General features: G+C 56.5%; 1 protein-coding gene across 1 annotated transcript in view; it reads right to left on the bottom strand.

Annotated features, from left to right (window-relative positions):
* The window catches only part of EPB41L4A (erythrocyte membrane protein band 4.1 like 4A), a 208,259-nt gene that overhangs the window by 43,460 nt on the left and 145,180 nt on the right, over positions 1 to 19,619 (bottom strand). Inside the window, exon 12 of the mRNA XM_062189328.1 lies at positions 18,315 to 18,436. Coding sequence (XP_062045312.1) covers positions 18,315 to 18,436 — 122 coding nt within the window. The remainder of the gene's footprint in view (positions 1 to 18,314; positions 18,437 to 19,619) is intronic.

Genomic DNA, 19,619 nt, shown 5'->3' with positions numbered 1-19,619 from the left:
GTCAGCATCTCACGTGGGCGCCGACTGGTGTCCTGGCTGCTCCACTTTGATTATAAAATACTTTGCATTTAAATAGTATTACAAATTGTACAAAATTCATAACTCAATTTGACACCCGTCAACCTAAATATTTACTTACTCACAAATGTTATTGCTTTTAACTCACACGGTAGGAGTGCAGAGTGAATGCCTGACAGCGGAGTGAAAATCCTGCAGGTGGTGAGAGAGAATACCTTACCGTGATACCTGGGGAAGGCGCGTCTGCTGAACAAGGAAAGCAGCATTGTGATCCACAAATTATTTCTTTCAGAAACTCTCCAACAGAGATTTGTAAACTTCCAGGTTAAATCCTATCCTACTTCATAGTCACATTCTATTTTCTCCCATACACTTAAAAAATGTATCCAATGCTTCAGGAAACCATCAGGACACATTATAACCATTCCCGCCACAATATGTTATTAGCAGTAAAGGAAGTCTGATTTGCATTATCTAACACCGTACAGCTTACTGGGAGAAATACATTCATGAATTTAAAATAGGATAATAAGCAGAAATATATCTTAGATTCACTTTCACACACAGTGCAATTCCACTCTGCCTCGTTTTACCAACTTTATACGGTGTACTGTAGAAAAAATGGCAGACAGTAAATCAGCAAATAACACTATTTTTAATTCTATGAATTATAGTCTAATAGCAAAATAGCCAAAAGGAAACTATGTTTTTGCCTAACATCATGGAAAGTTGTATACTTGACAGAACACTCATTAAACCACAAAACAAAACAAAGTTTCAAAACACACAATTTGGAAAATAAAGATGCTTTATGCCTAGTGGTGAGTTACATAAAGTTCAAATGCCCAACACCGGCCCACTCACCCCCAAGAGGCAGCCAGGCCCCTGGGTTTCTCAATATTTCTGTCTTCCAAGTCCCAAGCCTGCTACCTAAGCAGCTACCTCTTGGCCACAAACAACAGAATTTTAACACAGTGATTTTGCTCCATGTCAGCTGCAAGATCAAACAAGGCGTTCTGTTAAGAAGCTGGAGGGCAGATTCTCAAGCTGGGTGTGGATGGTGGAGACGCTGGGAGTCTGGGCCTGGTGGACAGATCCCTCTGCCTGCTTCGCTGCCTCCAGCCCCTCCTCCTGCCCAGCCCTCTCCCGAATCCCACTGCTTTCTGCTGCAGCACCTGCTGGACTCGGGTGGACGAAAGTTACTTCTTCCTCTGTCCCACACAGAGCTACAGTGACACAGAGGCTGAAAGAGAGGTGGCCACAGGCACCTTCGCTGCTGGGTCAAACCACCAGGTTCAAAAACAAGAGGTGCATGTGAGCCGGGAAAGACCTGTGCATTCAAAGGCCTGAGAGTGGACAGTGAGCTCTACAATCTGCACACACGTCATCCACCTGTGAGCCTGCACACCAGGAGGGCACAGTGAGCTCCAACACCTGCACACCAGAGGGCACAGTGAGCCCCACCACCTGCACACCGGAGGGCACAGTGAGCTCCAACACCTGCACACCAGAGGGCACAGTGAGCTCCACCACCTGCACACCAGGAGGGCACAGTGAGCTCCAACACCTGCACACCAGAGGGCACAGTGAGCCCCACCACCTGCACACCAGGAGGGCACAGTGAGCCCCACCACCTGCACACCAGGAGGGCACAGTGAACCCCACCACCTGTACACCAGGAGGGCACAGTGAGCCCCACCACCTGTACACCAGGAGGGCACAGTGAGCCCCACCACCTGCACACCAGGAGGGCACAGTGAGCTCCACCACCTGTACACCAGGAGGGCACAGTGAGCTCCACCACCTGCACACCAGGAGGGCACAGTGATCCCCACCACCTGCACACCAGGAGGGCACAGTGAGCTCCACCACCTGTACACCAGGAGGGCACAGTGAGCTCCACCACCTGCACACCAGGAGGGCACAGTGATCCCCACCACCTGCACACCAGGAGGGCACAGTGAGCTCCACCACCTGCACACCAGGAGGGCACAGTGAACCCCACCTCCTGCACACCAGAGGGCACAGTGAGCCCCACCACCTGCACACCGGAGGGCACAGTGAGCTCCAACACCTGCACACCAGAGGGCACAGTGAGCTCCACCACCTGCACACCAGGAGGGCACAGTGAGCTCCAACACCTGCACACCAGAGGGCACAGTGAGCCCCACCACCTGCACACCAGGAGGGCACAGTGAGCCCCACCACCTGCACACCAGGAGGGCACAGTGAGCCCCACCACCTGTACACCAGGAGGGCACAGTGAGCCCCACCACCTGTACACCAGGAGGGCACAGTGAGCCCCACCACCTGCACACCAGGAGGGCACAGTGAGCTCCACCACCTGTACACCAGGAGGGCACAGTGAGCTCCACCACCTGCACACCAGGAGGGCACAGTGATCCCCACCACCTGCACACCAGGAGGGCACAGTGAGCTCCACCACCTGTACACCAGGAGGGCACAGTGAGCCCCACCACCTGCACACCAGGAGGGCACAGTGAGCCCCACCACCTGCACACCAGGAGGGCACAGTGAGCCCCACCACCTGCACACCAGGAGGGCACAGTGAACCCCACTACCTGCACACCAGGAGGGCACAGTGAGCTCCACCACCTGCACACCAGGAGGGCACAGTGAGCCCCACCACCTGCACACCAGGAGGGCACAGTGAGCCCCACCACCTGCACACCAGGAGGGCACAGTGAGCCCCACCACCTGCACACCAGGAGGGCACAGTGATCCCCACCACCTGCACACCAGGAGGGCACAGTGAGCTCCACCACCTGTACACCAGGAGGGCACAGTGAGCCCCACCACCTGCACACCAGGAGGGCACAGTGAACCCCACTACCTGCACACCAGGAGGGCACAGTGAGCCCCACCACCTGCACACCAGGAGGGCACAGTGAGCTCCACCACCTGTACACCAGGAGGGCACAGTGAGCCCCACCACCTGCACACCAGGAGGGCACAGTGAACCCCACTACCTGCACACCAGGAGGGCACAGTGAGCTCCACCACCTGCACACCAGGAGGGCACAGTGAGCCCCACCACCTGCACACCAGGAGGGCACAGTGAGCTCCACCACCTGCACACCAGGAGGACACAGTGAACCCCACCACCTGCATACCAGGAGGGCACAGTGAGCCCCACCACCTGTACACCAGGAGGGCACAGTGAGCCCCACCACCTGCACACCAGGAGGGCACAGTGAGCCCCACCACCTGCATACCAGGAGGGCACAGTGAGCCCCACCACCTGTACACCAGGAGGACACAGTGAACCCCACTACCTGCACACCAGGAGGGCACAGTGAGCTCCACCACCTGCACACCAGGAGGGCACAGTGAACACCACCACCTGTACACCAGGAGGGCACAGTGAGCCCCACCACCTGCACACCAGGAGGGCACAGTGAACCCCACTACCTGCACACCAGGAGGGCACAGTGAGCTCCACCACCTGCACACCAGGAGGGCACAATGAGCCCCACCACCTGCACACCAGGAGGGCACAGTGAGCCCCACCACCTGCACACCAGGAGGGCACAGTGAGCTCCACCACCTGTACACCAGGAGGACACAGTGAACCCTACCACCTGTACACCAGGAGGGCACAGTGAGCCCCACCACCTGCACACCAGGAGGGCACAGTGAGCCCCACCCCCTGTACACCCGGAGGGGCACAGTGAGCCCCACCACCTGCATACCAGGAGGGCACAGTGAGCCCCACCACCTGTACACCAGGAGGGCACAGTGAGCCCCACCTCCTGCACACCAGGAGGGCACAGTGAGCCCCACCACCTGCACACCAGGAGGGCACAGTGAGCCCCACCACCTGTACACCAGGAGGGCACAGTGAGCTCCAACACCTGCACACCAGGAGGGCACAGTGAGCTCCACCACCTGTACACCAGGAGGGCACAGTGAGCTCCACCACCTGCACACCAGGAGGGCACAGTGAGCCCCACCTCCTGCACACCAGGAGGGCACAGTGAGCTCCAACACCTGCACACCAGGAGGGCACAGTGAGCTCCACCACCTGTACACCAGGAGGGCACAGTGAGCTCCACCACCTGCACACCAGGAGGGCACAGTGAGCCCCACCACCTGCACACCAGGAGGGCACAGTGAGCTCCACCACCTGTACACCAGGAGGGCACAGTGAGCCCCACCACCTGTACACCAAGAGGGCACAATGAGCCCCACCACCTGCACACCAGGAGGGCACAGTGAGCCCCACCATCTGCACACTAGGAGGGCACAGTGAGCTCCACCACCTGTACACCAGGAGGGCACAGTGAGCCCCACCTCCTGCACACCAGGTGGGCACAGTGAGCTCCACCACCTGTACACCAAGAGGGCACAATGAGCCCCACCACCTGCACACCAGGAGGGCACAGTGATCCCCACCACCTGCACACCAGGAGGGCACAGTGAGCCCCACCACCTGTACACCAGGAGGGCACAGTGAACCCCACTACCTGCACACCAGGAGGGCACAGTGAGCCCCACCACCTGTACACCAGGAGGGCACAGTGAGCCCCACCACCTGCACACCAGGAGGGCACAGTGAGCCCCAACCCCTGTACACCAGGAGGGCACAGTGAGCTCCACCACCTACATGGATCGTCCACACTGGTGTTGGAAGCGCTGCTGGATGTGGTGGCAGCACAGGCACTCACTTTTCCTGCGAGCCCCCTGTGGGCCGATGACCACACCCACCTGAGAATGGCTGTCTGGAATCAATAGGTGTCACGAGGCAGCTGGATCCAAGGACACAATTTGAGGGAAGAGTTGAAGAAATGCCCGGTGGGATCCTGCTGGTGATTCCGGGCTCCACCCTCAGGCCCCATCCAGGCCGCACATACCAAACCTTCCTACCCTGGGGCGAGGGCAGGGACCGTTTCATGTTGACCCAGACTGAGGGCTGTTTCAGAGGGAAGCACTGGACCACCCGGACAGAGGGTTTGCCTGACGCCATTTAATGGTACACAAAGCAGATGCAGCTATAAATGTACACGTGGTAATACATAGAGACTGCTTTCCAAGGGCTTATTTGGATAAGGCAAAACTGGAACATTTTTTTATTTTGTCTGCTTTCATGTCTGAGTGCCTTCCTGGGCCTTAACTCAATGCTCTTTAAACTTTTCTTATACAAGCACTCACTCAAAGAATTTGAAAAACTCTGTACTGCAGTGTCCATTTCTAAGGTGACATACAGGGGTCGGTGCTGTGGTACAATGGGTAACGCTGCTGCCTGCAGTGCCAGCATCCTGTAAGGACACCAGTTCAAGTTTCGGCTCCTCCAATTCCAATCCAGCTCCCTGCTAACGTGCTTGGCAAAGCACAGAGGAGGGCCCTGTGCATGCACCCCTGCACCCACATGGAAGACCTGGATGAAGCTCCTAACTCCTGGCTTCAGCCTGGCCTGGCCCTGGCCGTTGCAGTCAACTGAGAAGTGAACCAGCAGATGGAAGATCTCTCTCTCCCTGCCTCTTTGTGTAACTGTGCCTTTCAAATGAATAAAAAATAAATAAAAATAAAAAACCTCCTAAACCACTCCAAAAAATACATAAAATAACATCTAAAAAGATGACACATAACATTTTTAATCAAAAGCTACAATATTTCCACTAGATGTAATCTGTAGCAGAGCAAATAATAACAACTTTAACTGGAACTGTTTCATGAGTCTCATAAACACCACAGTAATCTGATGTTACCTATTTTAAAACCACATGAACCGCATGGCTTAGCAACTAGAGATTTCACAGCCTTCTTATTTCTCCTTGTCTCTGTGTATCAACCCCACTCCCCTGCATAAACCTATCCTTAATATGTTTTGTGCTTGAAAGTTTTATATGAGCTCCCTCCCTTACTGTACTTCTGTTACAAATTTCTTTTGAACTAAGTTGTCATTAAAATTAGTAGAATATTATTAATCCATACCAGTGCAGATAAAATACTTATTAAACATAAAACTAAATTTTCATTGGATACTAATTCTTAGTAAGATGAAATGGCCAGTTTCACTGTGTCCCAAGAATACGTTTTGCTAGAATGAAAGCGTCCCAGTAACTCTATACCTATTTTGATTCTGGCAGATTTTCAGCCCTGAGAAATCTTGGTCCCCTAAGCAAGTGTTTGTAGCAGCAAAAATTCTGTTATGAGGACACCACCAATGTCCCACAGAACTTAGTGCTACAAGTCTAGTAGTGGTGCAGTATTCAGTGTTATCTGGAATGTTCCATCAGGTGACAAATCTTCAATTTTACTGCAAGCCAATATGAGAAACAGACTTGGGAAAGGACGGTGATCAGGCACTTACTCCCCAGCACCCTGAAGGACGAAGTACTGTGACAGAGGAGAGACCCCAGACACAGAGGGGGCGTCTCTGGCACTCCTTGAGAACCAGCAATGGCCTGCTTCAGCATGCTGCAGACAGATTCTGCTAGAATAGCGAGCTTGGAACCCGACTGCATCAAAACCACACACAGCCCTCAACAAGCCTGGGGCAGCCCTTTCCACAGGCGGGGAGCAGGACACACAACAAGGCCTTGCTCACTCGCCCACTGCAGGTCCCACCACCCCTCGTGCCACAGGTGCCCTGCCCCAGTGCAGGAGGGGAGGGAACGTCACCAGGACAAACTCACTGAGCTACGCGGTTTGTCACCATCCCACTTCTGCATGGCTGTCCCTAGAAATACACACAGCAGCTGCTTCCGTCTTCAGTACCCTGTGCTGAGTTACTTTTCGGGAAACAGAGTGCGTGCTTTCCTGCTGCTGATCTGTTACCAGGGCCCCAGTATTTAGTTAGCCTGCTGATGAGTGAGGACCCCGGCTCGAGATCTGCAGCCACGATCCACCTGTCCTTGGGAAACCACCCCTTCCCCCTACCTCCAGCATCAGGGACTGCACTCGCCACAGGAAAATCCACCTTCTGGACACAGGAAGTCCAGTGGGATCCTCCTTCAATACCTGTCCACGCCCTGCCCACGCCCTGTCCATGCCCTGTCCACGCCCTGTCCATGCCCTGTCCATGCCTTATCCACGCCCTATCCATGCCCTGCCCACGCCCTGCCCACGCCCTGTCCACGCCCTATCCATGCCCTGTCCACACCCTGCCCACGCCCTGTCCAGGCCCTGCCCACGCGCTGCCCACGCCCTGTCCAAGCCCTGTCCACGCCCTGCTCACGCCCTATCCACGCCCTGCCCACGCCCTGCCCACGCCCTGTCCATGCCCTGTCCACGCCCTATCCACGCCCTGCCCACGCCCTGCCCATGCCCTGTCCACGCCCTGCCCACGCCCTGTCCATGCCCTGCCCACACCCTGTCCACGCCCTGTCCACACCCTGTCCAAGCCCTGTCCACGCCCTGCCCACGCCCTGTCCAGGCCCTGTCCACGCCCTGCCCACACCCTGTCCACACCCTGCCCACGCCCTGTCCAGGCCCTGTCCATGCCCTGCCCACACCCTGTCCAAGCCCTGTCCACGCCCTGCTCACGCCCTATCCACGCCCTGCCCACACCCTGTCCACGCCCTGTCCACACCCTGCCCACGCCCTATCCACGCCCTGTCCACGCCCTGTCCACGCCCTGTCCACGCCCTGCTCACGCCCTATCCACGCCCTGCCCACGCCCTGCCCATGCCCTGCCCACGCCCTATCCACGCCCTGCCCACGCCCTGCCCACGCCCTGTCCACGCCCTGCCCACGCCCTGCCCATGCCCTATCTATGCCTTCCTCATGCCCTGCTATGCTCTGCCCATGCCCTGCTCATGGCTCTGCCCACCCCCTGCCCAGCCATGCCCACACCCTGCCCACCCCCTGCCCATGCCCTGCCCACGCCCTATCCATGCCCTGCCCACGCCCTGCCCACTCCCTGCCATGCTCTGCCTATGCCCTCCCCACACCCTGCTATGCTCTGCCCATACCCTACCCACGTCCTGCCTGTGCCCTGTCATGCCCTCCCCACACCCTGCCCACGCCCTATCCATGCCCTGCCCACGCCCTGCCTGTGCCCTGTCATGCCCTGCCCACACCCTGCTATGCTCTGCCCATACCCTGCCCACGTCCTGCCTGTGCCCTGTCATGCCCCGCCTGTGCCCTATCATGCCCTCCCCACACCCTGCTATGCTCTGCCCATACCCTACCACGTCCTGCCTGTGCCCTGTCATGCCCTCCCCACACCCTGCTATGCTCTGCCCATACCCTACCACGTCCTGCCTGTGCCCTGTCATGCCCTCCCCACACCCTGCTATGCTCTGCCCATACCCTACCCACGTCCTGCCTGTGCCCTGTCATGCCCTGCCCACGCCCTGCCCACACCCTGCCTACACTCTGCCCATGCCCTGCCATGCCCTGCACATGTCTAAATTCGCTTCTACCCCTCTAGTCTTACAAGGGGTGAAGTATGCGAGGCGACAAGTCAGACAAACCTGGACTTGTTCCCTAGCTCTGTCAGTTTACCCCAGGTGCACTGATCTTATGATCTTACACCAGTTATTAAACTCTGTTGGGCCTCAGTAGTCCCATGTGTCAAATGGGGATACCATCAATAACATAGACAACTTCCAGAAAGCTCTGAGCCCAGAGCTGGCTCTCAGCAGTACTAATGAATGAATGGTGTGTGATTTTCACAGGATGAAGTGCCTATAGATTAGAGGCCATGTCTTACTCTGTGCTCTGTGAAACAGGGTGAGAAGGATGGAAAGGCCAAGAACCACTGAGAACACAGGAGGACGAGGCAGCCAGACGGCCCCGAAGCCTGCTTTCCTGCCACTCCCAGCCCACAGGTCAGCAATCAGGAGTCAGATCTGTGGCCCAGGCAGGACGGGGTCATGGGAGAGAACGTGGAACCCTCGCTGTAACGCCAGTGCTCCTCTGTCCTAAGGTCACCATGAGGGGCACAGGCCAGCCTGGGCCACAGCCCCTTCAGATGTGGTAGCAAGGGCAAGACGAAGTCACAGGAAAAATTTCTCGGCCCAGGAGAAGCACTATCGCGGTAAGAGAAACTCTTCTACCCTACAATTCGGAAGGAATACACCAGAAAGAAAAACTGAGGCAAACTGCAGTACTGGATGAAAAATAATAAATGGAATTCTAGAGATCCTTACAGCTCAAAGACACAGCAGCTATTATAGGGCAGGTGAAGCCTAAATAAAAATATACCACATGTTCCAACTACCGAAGTGGCTTAACATCTCAAACTGTAAAAGAAAGAAAGATGGGAAAGGGAGAAGGTGTCACGTAGGGTAACTCACCGAAGCAATGCTTTCAACAGGAACCCGGACCCAGGACAGGTCTTCCGCTTTGCAAGCTTTTCCAATTCTAGTAGCTATGCGTGGATGCTAAACACTCCCAAGAAAAACGGAAGTGTTAGCTCTCAGAGGAAGTCCACGCAGACCTGCCAGGCATTGGTATATCTCTAACAGAATGAAAGCCAGTGCCAGTCTCAAGGCAGAAGGAAAGGCCTCAGGAAAGGAGGCAGCTTGAGCTCTCACACATGCGGTCCACACGGCTAACGCCTCTCCCATCTCTGTGGGGAGAACGTCCCAAAGAACTGAATCGTTCCCTTCAACAGCAGCTCGGTGTACAAGCCGGCTCCTCTCGTCAGGAACCCTGCAGGAGCGAGTCAGACCCGCTGCAGCACAGAAACCGTGCAGCAGACCCTCTGCAGAGGGCCCCAGCGCCCAGGGAGCCTCGCCAGCCTCCCAGACCTGGACCTTGCTGCTCTCGTGAGCTACTCCCCACCTCCGGGACTCACCCACAACACAAACTGGCTCTCCTGCACTCCCCAGCATGCCCTGGCTGGGGCCCTCCACACAGCAGCTGCACCCTACCCCACATTAACGTTCAGACGTGAACGTGTGCTGGGTTCTACCTGGGATGTCTGCACAGGAGACATCCCTGGCACTGGAATTCTGTATGATCCACCTCAAGTGGCTCCATTTCTTTTTCTGTGGATCACACTGCATCTTCCTAGTTTAACATCAGTGTCCACATTTCTGAGCTTTAGGTACTATCTTTGTTAAAAGTGAATGTGGGGCCGGCGATGTGTCATAGCAGGTAGAGCTGCCACCTGAAGTGCAGGCATCCCTATGGGCACAGGTTCGAGTCCCAGCTACTCCACTTCTTATCCAACTTTCTGCTATGGCCTGGGAAAGCAGTGGAAGATGGCCCAAGTCCTCAGGCCCCTGCACCTGTGTGTGAGACCTGGAAGAAGCCCTGGCTCCTGGTTTTGGATCGGCGCAGCTCCAGCCGTTGCAGCCATCTGGAGAGTGAACCAGCAGCTGGAAGACCTCTCTCTGCCTCTGCCTCTCCCTCTCTGCACCTCTGCCTCTCACCTCCACCTCTCTGCACCTCCGCCTCTCTGTCTCTCTCTGCCTCTCTCACCTTTGCCTTTTATAAATACATTTTTAAAAGAATGTGAAGATTCCCCATAACTTCCCCTCTAAAAAAAGTCACTTTCTTAAAAAAAAGAAAGAGCAAAATAAAATGTGAGTGTGTATCCTTAACTATTTTGTGAACTTAACGCTCTCGTGATAGTTAGTGCCAGAGCTTTTTAAAATTATAACACGGGGGTAGGCACTGTGGTGCGAATTAGGCTGCAGCTTGGGACACCTGACCCCATAGCAGATGCCTGGGATCAAGTCCTTGCTCTGCTCCTGGTCCAGCTTCTTACTAATGCACACCCTAAGAGGCAGCAGGCAAAGGCTCAAGTACTTGGGTCTTTGCTATCCATGTGGGAGACCCAGATGGAGTCCGGGTTCCTGGCTTCAGCCTGGCCCAGCCAAGATGTTGTAGGCATCTAGGGAGGGAACCAGTGGATGGAAGATCTCTCTCTCTGATTTCCCCCCGCTCCCTGTCACCTTGCCCTTTAAATCAACAGGTGAATAAATAAATTACTCTTAAAAAGAAGATTACAACATGGAAAAATTCAAATGAAAATGAATCCCTCTCCTGACCCCTGCTCCCTTGGAAGCCCTCCCCACTGTGTCCTGCCTGCAGGTGTCCCTGTGCTTATGCCCGCCCCCCTCCCCCCAACTCATCTGGGTCTTTCTGCATAACAGGAACAGGTCAGGCACCACCAGGACCCTTGCTGTTTGTCCCACCACCGCCACCCCAACATGCGTTCGCTCCTGGGGGCCAGTCCCCATTGGCACACACACATTCATCGCCTGCCTGCCTTCCTCTCCACACTGTGGACTTCACTGACCAGGGCTCCGACCCCAGCTCTGTGGCCCGGAGCAGTCCCAGCCTCTCTTCTCACCTGGACACAGGAGGCACAGGCGTCTCAGGTCCTGAACATCCCTCTCCCTGGGGCTCCCTGTGGGTTGGGGAGTGGGACTGACCTGGAGCCTGGTCTCAGACCTAACAGAGATGCCCTCTGCGCTGTTGGGGGTGCAGTCCCCCCACCCCACCCCACCGTGATGGCAGACAACATGGCAACAGCAGCTCACATGCAGGACTGAAGCTGTGAGCTTGTAACTTCCTGAATGACTCCGAGGCTGGGGGCGTGCTGGTGGAAGGCCCAATCCAGAGCCCTGGCTTCTGGTGCTGCTCACTCAACAACTTTGCCTCGCGCTGACAGCTGTATTCTCTGTTCCCACAGAACAGGCACCTGGGGAGGCCCAGTGGAGTGGGAAGAGCACCTCCCATGGAGGACAGAACAGCAGCCTGTGTAGACTTGAAACCCACTCCAGCCTCTCGCACCTGTCACGGAGGGGCTGCTAGCCGCTGTTTTCTACCCACAGTCACAAGAAACCCCGAGTGAGTACTTGGGGCAAGGAGCAGGGGACGGGGTAGCAGCAGTGTAAAACGTTGGAGAAGAGCAATGGCTTCAACAGACACCATGCAACCCAACTCAAGGAAGTGTCAGGCATGGTCAAGATCACAGGGACAGAAGGTCAGGGCTGCGGGAGGGGAGACCTGGGTAAAGTTCTGGAGATGTGAACACACCTGACACTGCACACGGGCAGGCTGGCCAAGGGAACGTCACGCAGAACAAAACTGGCTGGGCCTCAGGGCTGATCTAGGAGTGGGACCAGAGCAAGGAAGACCCCTGCCCCCCAAGCAGCCTCCCGAGAGCTGCCCTGGAGCTGCAGGCCGTGAGCCGGCAGGGCGGGGTGCTCCGAGCACAGGGTGCCACGAGGGCCCACTTCCTGCACACCCCATCCATGCAGAATCTTCTAGAATAAAGGGACAGCACCAATTTCCCTCCCATGCACAATCCACTGCACTTGATGGCCTCTCCAGAGCCCAGTCTCCCCGACAATCATGTTATGCTCTCCACAGGAAGAGGATGCTGTCCTGGCAGAGGCTGGCCACGCCATCGGCAGCCCTGTTTGAGAGGTGAAGGGCTCGAGGCCCAGGCGTGTCCAGCGAGCGTCCAACATGGTGTGTTCAGCACAGGGACGGCTGCAGCAGGACCTGCACTTGGCAGATGCAGCTTCCTGGATGGTCTCTGTCCACGGAGCTTGCCTGGCTGCCACAAGCCCAGCAGGGCTTCTGCTGACTCTCACATCTCTCTCACTGTGCCCATCAGTCAGAGCAGGTGCTCAACACCGCTGCTTCTCAGAGCCACACAGCTCCAGGTGGGAACGCCCCTCACTGCCTTGGAGCTCCTCTGCCCCTCCTGCCAGGGCTGCACCAGGTGTTCCTGCACAGGTGCAGGTGCAGGTGAGCAGTGCCAGGTGACCTACCGGCTATGAGGCCAGAGCTGAGTGGCACCATCCTGCTGGGAGGCAGTGGCCTGGCCTGCAGATGCCAGGAGCAGAGAGACCCCAGACGTGGCTGGGGACCCCACTGCGAGCCCCAGGCCATTTCAATCTGAGGGGTAAAGTGGCCCTCAAGCCAAATCTTCCTCAGAAATGTTTAATTTAGGACAAGGATTTTTGATAGCGAAATTCAGCGTGAGCATTTTAAATTCTGGGAACTTCCAAACGTTGCACATCTCCTGAGACACTTGGAAGTCTCGGGATGGAGTCTGCTCTCCTGCACAGAAAGCACTGCATGGCCCAGCAGCAGCCTCCCGTGTGTGCCCGGCACAACATTCTCACCAGGAAACCCGGGCCCCGTGGTGTGGCCCCGTCCTCACAGCAGGAGTGGGAATGCCAAGCTGGCTTTCCGGGAACCCAAAGATTCCGCTGGAAGCATTCACAGTGCTGCAGCGCCGAATCCCGGCCACCTCCACCCAGTGCACCCACTTCCCCGTCACTTCTCTTACGGCTCAGACCCAACATTCTCTTCATCGCCCCTGGAAGTTCTGACCAGAACCCACCCGCAGGAGCCATGGAGACCCCGCACAGAAAGGGCTGCTGAGAGACGCACGTTGCCGCCCCAGCTGAGCTCCGCGGAGGCAGCTCAGCAGTGCAGGAATGTCCTGGCCGCCGCCCCAGCGCTCGGCTCCCGGGGTGGGCAGTGGCTGGGCCGGGCCTCCTGGCTGCGGAATGCACTTCCTCCTCCAGGTGCCAGCCCCACGCTTGGCAGGTTCCAACACAAAGGCTTTCTGCTCCCGAGCTTGTGCCTGCTTGAGAGGTGAGCAAGAGGCGTTCTGAGCTGGCAGGGAGCCCGGAAGCCAGCGAGGGCACGGCCGGCCAGGGTGGCTGGATGACTTCCGTCTCACAGGAAACAGCAATGTCTCCTGCAGGAGAAGTCCTGTGTCACACCCGACCCCCGTGAGCCGGGAGCCAGCGAGGGCACGGCCGGCCAGGGTGGCTGGATGACTTCCTTCTCACAGGAAACAGGAATGCCTCCTGCAGGAGAAGTCCTGTGTCACACCTGACCCCGTGAGCCGGGAGCCAGCGAGGGCACGGCCGGCCAGGGTGGCTGGATGACTTCCATCTCACAGGAAACAGCAATGTCTCCTGCAGGAGAAGTCCTGTGTCACACCCGACCCCCGTGAGCCGGGAGCCAGCAGAGTGACCGACACCTCCGTCTTCGGTGACAGAAGCGTTAACGTGTGCTGATGATTCTGAAAACCTCAGTTCTGGTATCTGTGTTTGAGTGGCAGCAGGATTCAGTCTAGGAGAGGTAATAGCTGCCCACGAGAGAAAAACCTAACTTTTTTTCAAACCATAAGTCTATTTTGGCAAAGTAGCATAGTAAAATAAACTTCCCACTATTTTAATCGCTAACATTTTAAATAAAAACTGAAGTAACCACTGCGGGGTAATTTATTAAGGGATACTTCTGCTCTCCTTTGGTCAGTAAACAATATTCTTTTAAACACCAGGCTACTGCTCCTTTCCCAGCCGTACCCCAGGAGTGAGTCTTGGTGGGAAACAGGGGCCTCGGAGTGGGCTGCTCAGGAGGGCTTCGCGGGAGGAGGGTGGCAGGTGAGGCGCGGTGCCTGGGCAGGCAGCCCGGGGCTCCCAGCCTCATCAAAGAGCAGCCCTCCACATGCCCCAGACCAGCCTCACACACCGCTGCCTGCTGCGTAGGGCTCCACGGACCAGGACAGGAGCATACGCGATGGACACAGATGGAGACTAGAGGGCCCCCACTTCACCAGCGGGCACGGCTCAGACTGGCTTTCCAGCAGCCATGCTCAACCGAGGCTCAGGGAGAGCTCACCGCCATTGGGGAACAAGGAAATGCAGGGGCTTCACATCACCTCCCACGTGCATGAGACAGCAGCTGCCACACTGCTCACTGCAAGGGCGTGGCCTGCACAGGCAGGCTAAAATCAGAGAAACGCGCTCTCAGCAAAGTCCTAGTTTGTAAGACAGCATAAGTTAGCCCTCCTTTTAGAATAAAAATGATGGCTACACACCACCGTTTAAATCTACGTATGTATAATGGGCAGTTATGAATGGGTAAAGACCACAAGGATATCCACTTTAGTTATACTGATAGTTTGTAACAGCTTAAATATCAGAGAAGGAAACACTGGGAGCATAAATTTCATCACATCTACATCACCATGGCAGAAATTACAGTGGTGCTGCTGAAGAACATTTATAGGCTGGCACTGCGGTGTAGCAGGTTAAGCTTCCAACTGCAATGCTGGCATCCCTTGTGGGCACCAGTTCAAGTCCCAGCTGCTCCACTTCCAATGCAGCTCCCTGATAATGAGCATGGGAAAGCAGTGGAAGATGGCCCGAGTGCGAGACGACAATGAAGCTCCAGGCTCCTGGCTTCAGCCTGGCCCAGCTCTGGCCACTGCAGCCATTCGGGGAGTGAACCAGCAGATGGAAGATCTCCATCTCTTCCCCCACCCACTCTGTAACTCTATGTTACAAAGAAATAAAAAATTTAAAAAAGAACATTTACAAATGACTAAGAGATGCAAGGTGTGAACCCGATGACGCCACTTTTGTGGGAAAGACAAGCAAGCGAAAGGCTGCTTAGCATGGTGCTGCCGCTACAAGAACGGAACTGAATGTCAGTTGTCTTGGGGAGGGAAGGTGCTCGGTTTTCTAAGTTTTGTAGAGCAAGCATGAGCCTTCATAATGAGGAAAGTATGGCACAAGCCATGTTTTCAGAAGCTCTGCCTGACACCCAGAGGCCGCCCTCGGAAGCTGGGCCATGCGCACTGCGCCATGGCCCCCCAAACACACTGAGGAGGAGTGTGTGTGACCGAGCTCTGCAGAACAGCTCTGCAGGCCCTTGGCTGTCCCCTCAGGCCAGCCCCAGGCTCGGTCAGTACGGACACCATGGCTTCCTAGAACCCCAGTTTCCTCTGACAGAACTGCACTCAGCCACGCCTGCGTGAGCCGCGGAAAACAGAAAACCGGTCCCTAGAGAATCAGCCTGTGTACTCTCTCCCACGGAGGGCTCAAAGCAGAGGCGTGGCAGAGGCAGACTCCCGAGGGGAGGAAAAACAAGCACCTGTGCAGGTGTGGGCTTCTGCAAGAGTCCGTATGGTTTTCTCTTTAAGATTTGTTTATATTTTGAAAGGTGGAGCAACACAGGTGGTGGCGGAGAGGGAGAGGAGAGGAGAGAAGAGAGGGGCCTTCCATCACTGGTTCACTCCCCGAATGCTGCAACAGCCAGAGCTGGGCCAGGCTGAAGCCAGGAACCTGGAATTCCATCCGAGTCTCCCACATGGATGCAGGGGCTCAAGCACTTGGGCCATCTTCCAACTGTTTTCCTGGGCCATTAGCAGGGTGTTGGATTGGAAGAGGAGCAGCTGGGACTAGAATTAGCACTCCACTTGGGAAGCTGCTCTCACAAGCGACAACTTAACCCACTGTGCCACACCCCTGGCCCCCACCATGGTCGATTTAGAGCAGAGCAGCTTCTGACAGTCCCAGGAGGTCTCAGAACGATTTTACAAGGCAAGTGTTTCAGAAACTGCACTAATTACAACCGTGGTGCAGTTGATCGAGATGAGACTTCATGCTTCCCACATAGAGACAAAGACCAAGATCTCGAGATACTGCACAAGACCAGGCAGTTAGGGACTGGGGTTTCTGCACTGACTCCTCTGTGTCAGGCCACAGCAGGTGCGCTCGAGAGCAACTGCAGAGCATGCTGGGAAGGCGGCATCCTGAGACAGAGGGCCTGGGCTCTGTGCACTGAGCTAGCTGGAGGGGGACTACCCAGGACTGCCTGGGCTTTCTTCCTCGCTACCCCGAAGCAGGACGTTCTTCCCAGCTCCAGCCCAGCAGGGTGCGGGGCCCCGAGGTGCACAACCAGAGGGGCTGCCTGGGGTCTGGGGGCTGCGGCGCAGGTGAGGCCGTGCAGCGTCCATCGGCCTGCCCCAGCAGCCGTCCTGTGCCCGCAGGCCTTTGGCTGCTGTGCCTCCTGCAGTGTGTAAAGGAGAAGCCACTTCCTGTGATGATGGTGAGTCCATCCCAAGGGACTCGGGCGAGTCAGAATGTGTCCGCCGTGTGCCAGCCCCACGGCGGTTCCTGCCCGGCGGCCTCTCATACTGCAGCGGCCGACACAGACGTGGCGAGGTCACCTACTGCAGACTTCAATCCTGTCCAGTGTTCGCTGCCACAGAAGGATCTGACCTCCCCAGGCCCGAGGAGAGGAGGCCACGCCCTGCTGATCTGTCAGGTGACCTGCTCACAGGGTCAACCCAGGCTTACCTCATTGGCTTGGTGTGAGGGTTCAGGGACACAGCAGAAGCCAGAGTGCTATGTCAACGTCCCACAACAGTCAGACGTCAATCACTGCTATTACGAATCCTATTCACTTCCCAAACCTTGGCAGAAAGCCCCAGGAGCCCTGAGCGCCTGCCCAGCCCCGGCCAGGCCTTCCTGCCTGCAGAATGGGAGCACACTCACGGCCTGCTCCACCTCCCAGGGCTCAGGGAGCGGCAGCAGTGACGTGTAAGCCGCACCCTGAAGTCAGCGCCTCCACAGTGCAATTCTGAGAGCCTTGAGTACTGAGCGTGGATTAAACAGACGGACGAGAGGCAGGCGTCCGATGCAGTGGGTGACACTGCTTGGGACACCACATCCCACGGCGGAGCGCCTGGTTTGAGTCCCGGCTCCTCTGCTTTTGATCCAGCTTCTTGCTAGTGTGCACCTAGGAGGCCGCAAGAGATGGCTCAAGTACCTGGGTCCCTGCCTTCCACGCAGGGGACTCAGCCCGACTTCCTGGATCCTGCCCTTGACCTGGCCTAGCCCTGGCTGTTGTGGGAAGGTGGATGGGAGGTAGCTCTCTCTGTCTCTTTCAAATAAAACAAAAAGCAGGGGCCAGCACTGCGGTACAGCAGGATGGACAGATGTCCAACACCACCCAGAACCCTCACAACAGGAGACACGGACGCCCGCCAGCATGCACACGTGGCCACTAGCAAAGAACTCAGCCTCCACGTGGTGCAAACTCACAGCCAAAAGCAAGGAAGCCCCCATGTCAGGCGGGCCAGGGCCCAGGTGTGAGAATGTGAAAGCACCTGTGAGACTTGGCGTGTGGGTGCCTGTACATGCGTGTGTATACACACACTCACACATATGTGCATGGCCACACACATGCACATTTCATGCACTTTCTGTATGTACATTTCATAATAAAAGAGCCGCAAAACGAGAAAAAAATTGGATTCTGTGCCAATTATGTCAACAGTCTCCTTTTTAAAAGACTTTTGCTAAAAGTTTCTTTCTCCATTTCAATCTCAGATGCACAAAACTTGGAAATCACTCAGCTGGGATCTTACTTAAAGTGAAATGCATTCAGAAGACACATGGACTCGTTCAGCAGCAACGGCGATTTGAGCGGACTGCAGGTCGACTTGGTAATCTGATTCCTTACATGCTTTCAGGACCCAATAAGAAAACAACAGCACAGACACCTGGGGCAACCGCGCCCGCCCGCCGCAGCTCACTGGGACTCACCTGCAGGCTGTGTGTGCGCCACTCTCTTGGGGTACGTCTTGCTCCGACTCCTCGCCACACTCTGGTTGGGCCGCGGAAGCTGGATGGAAAGGTCTCTGCTCATCTGCGAAGCCGTCCTGCCACTTGAAAACACAGCACTTTGATTGGCAAAGCCACAGAGCTAAACAGCGGCTCCCGCAGAATATCGGCCAAGGGCGGGGAGCAGCAGAGCCACGTGGACTCCACCGGCCACCAACAAGCAGGGGCCCTGAGAGACGCTCATCTCCGTGCTGGCCATGGAAGTGGCGCCGACCACGGACAGGTGGTCAGGGGCAGGGAGGGCGGGGGCGGCAGGCACAGGGAGGCCGTGGGGACAGGAGGAAGAGGATTGAGGTTTGGATTTCCGTGGAGCAGGGGGAAGGGAATAAAGGTTGCTTGACTGCCTTGGACTCCACGCAATGATCAAGAGGCTCCACTGGGCCCAGTCAAGGCGGCAGGGGTTCCGCACGGTGGCAGAGCAACCCGGGAGGCATCCCTGGGGACAGCTGGGCGTCCACCTCCGCACAGCAAGCTGGGAAGCTGCGAGGAGCCCCCGGGACTAAGCGGCAGACTTCATTCTGAACCCTGCGAGGCACAACCAGCTGTTTGTGAGCCCACCTCTCCTGCACCAGACCAGGTGCCCGGGAGGACAGGGAGCACGCCCGGGACCCCCACACGGTGTGACAGCTCTGGAGACCCCAGGGCGAGCCAGGAGGGCGAGCTTTCCCTGAGGCTACGCTAACCGACCCCAGGAGCCTCAGTGGACACTCGTCTCACTAAAACCTTACCCTGATGAGCCAGCACAGGCCTGAGCTGTCCCGTGGGAAAACCCTTTCAGGATGGGCAAACCCCATCTCTGTGCCTCTGTGGTTGAGGCGGCACACGCACAGCAGCCCAGGAGGACAAGGGCTTGCCCTGGACCCAGATCTGCTTGTCGCTTGGTCCTACATCTGTAGAATGGACATGGTGGCTGCCTCCCCCAGACGTGACAAGACTTAGAGAAGCCTGTCTCTTCTGCATGTCTGGGAATGACTCCCTTGTCATGACCCCATCCACTTTACCAGAAATAAAAGGCCAGCAATGCTCACGAAGTGCCTGCTCATCAGGCTTGCTGGGGACAGCGCTGGGGCGGCCACTGGGAGAGCCACGTGCCATGGCCATCCCAGGGTGGGATGTTCATGTGAGTCAGGGGAGAGGGAACCAAGCTGGGCCAGGGTCTCTTTCACCTGAACTTTACTCTTTCCTAAGCACACAAAGGAACACAGATTTCTAAACAGTTGACATCCA

The sequence above is a fragment of the Lepus europaeus genome, chromosome 4 (genome assembly GCF_033115175.1).
Source record: "Lepus europaeus isolate LE1 chromosome 4, mLepTim1.pri, whole genome shotgun sequence".
In the NCBI taxonomy this organism is placed as follows: domain Eukaryota; kingdom Metazoa; phylum Chordata; class Mammalia; order Lagomorpha; family Leporidae; genus Lepus; species Lepus europaeus.
This window is presented reverse-complemented; position numbering and strand designations above follow the sequence as displayed.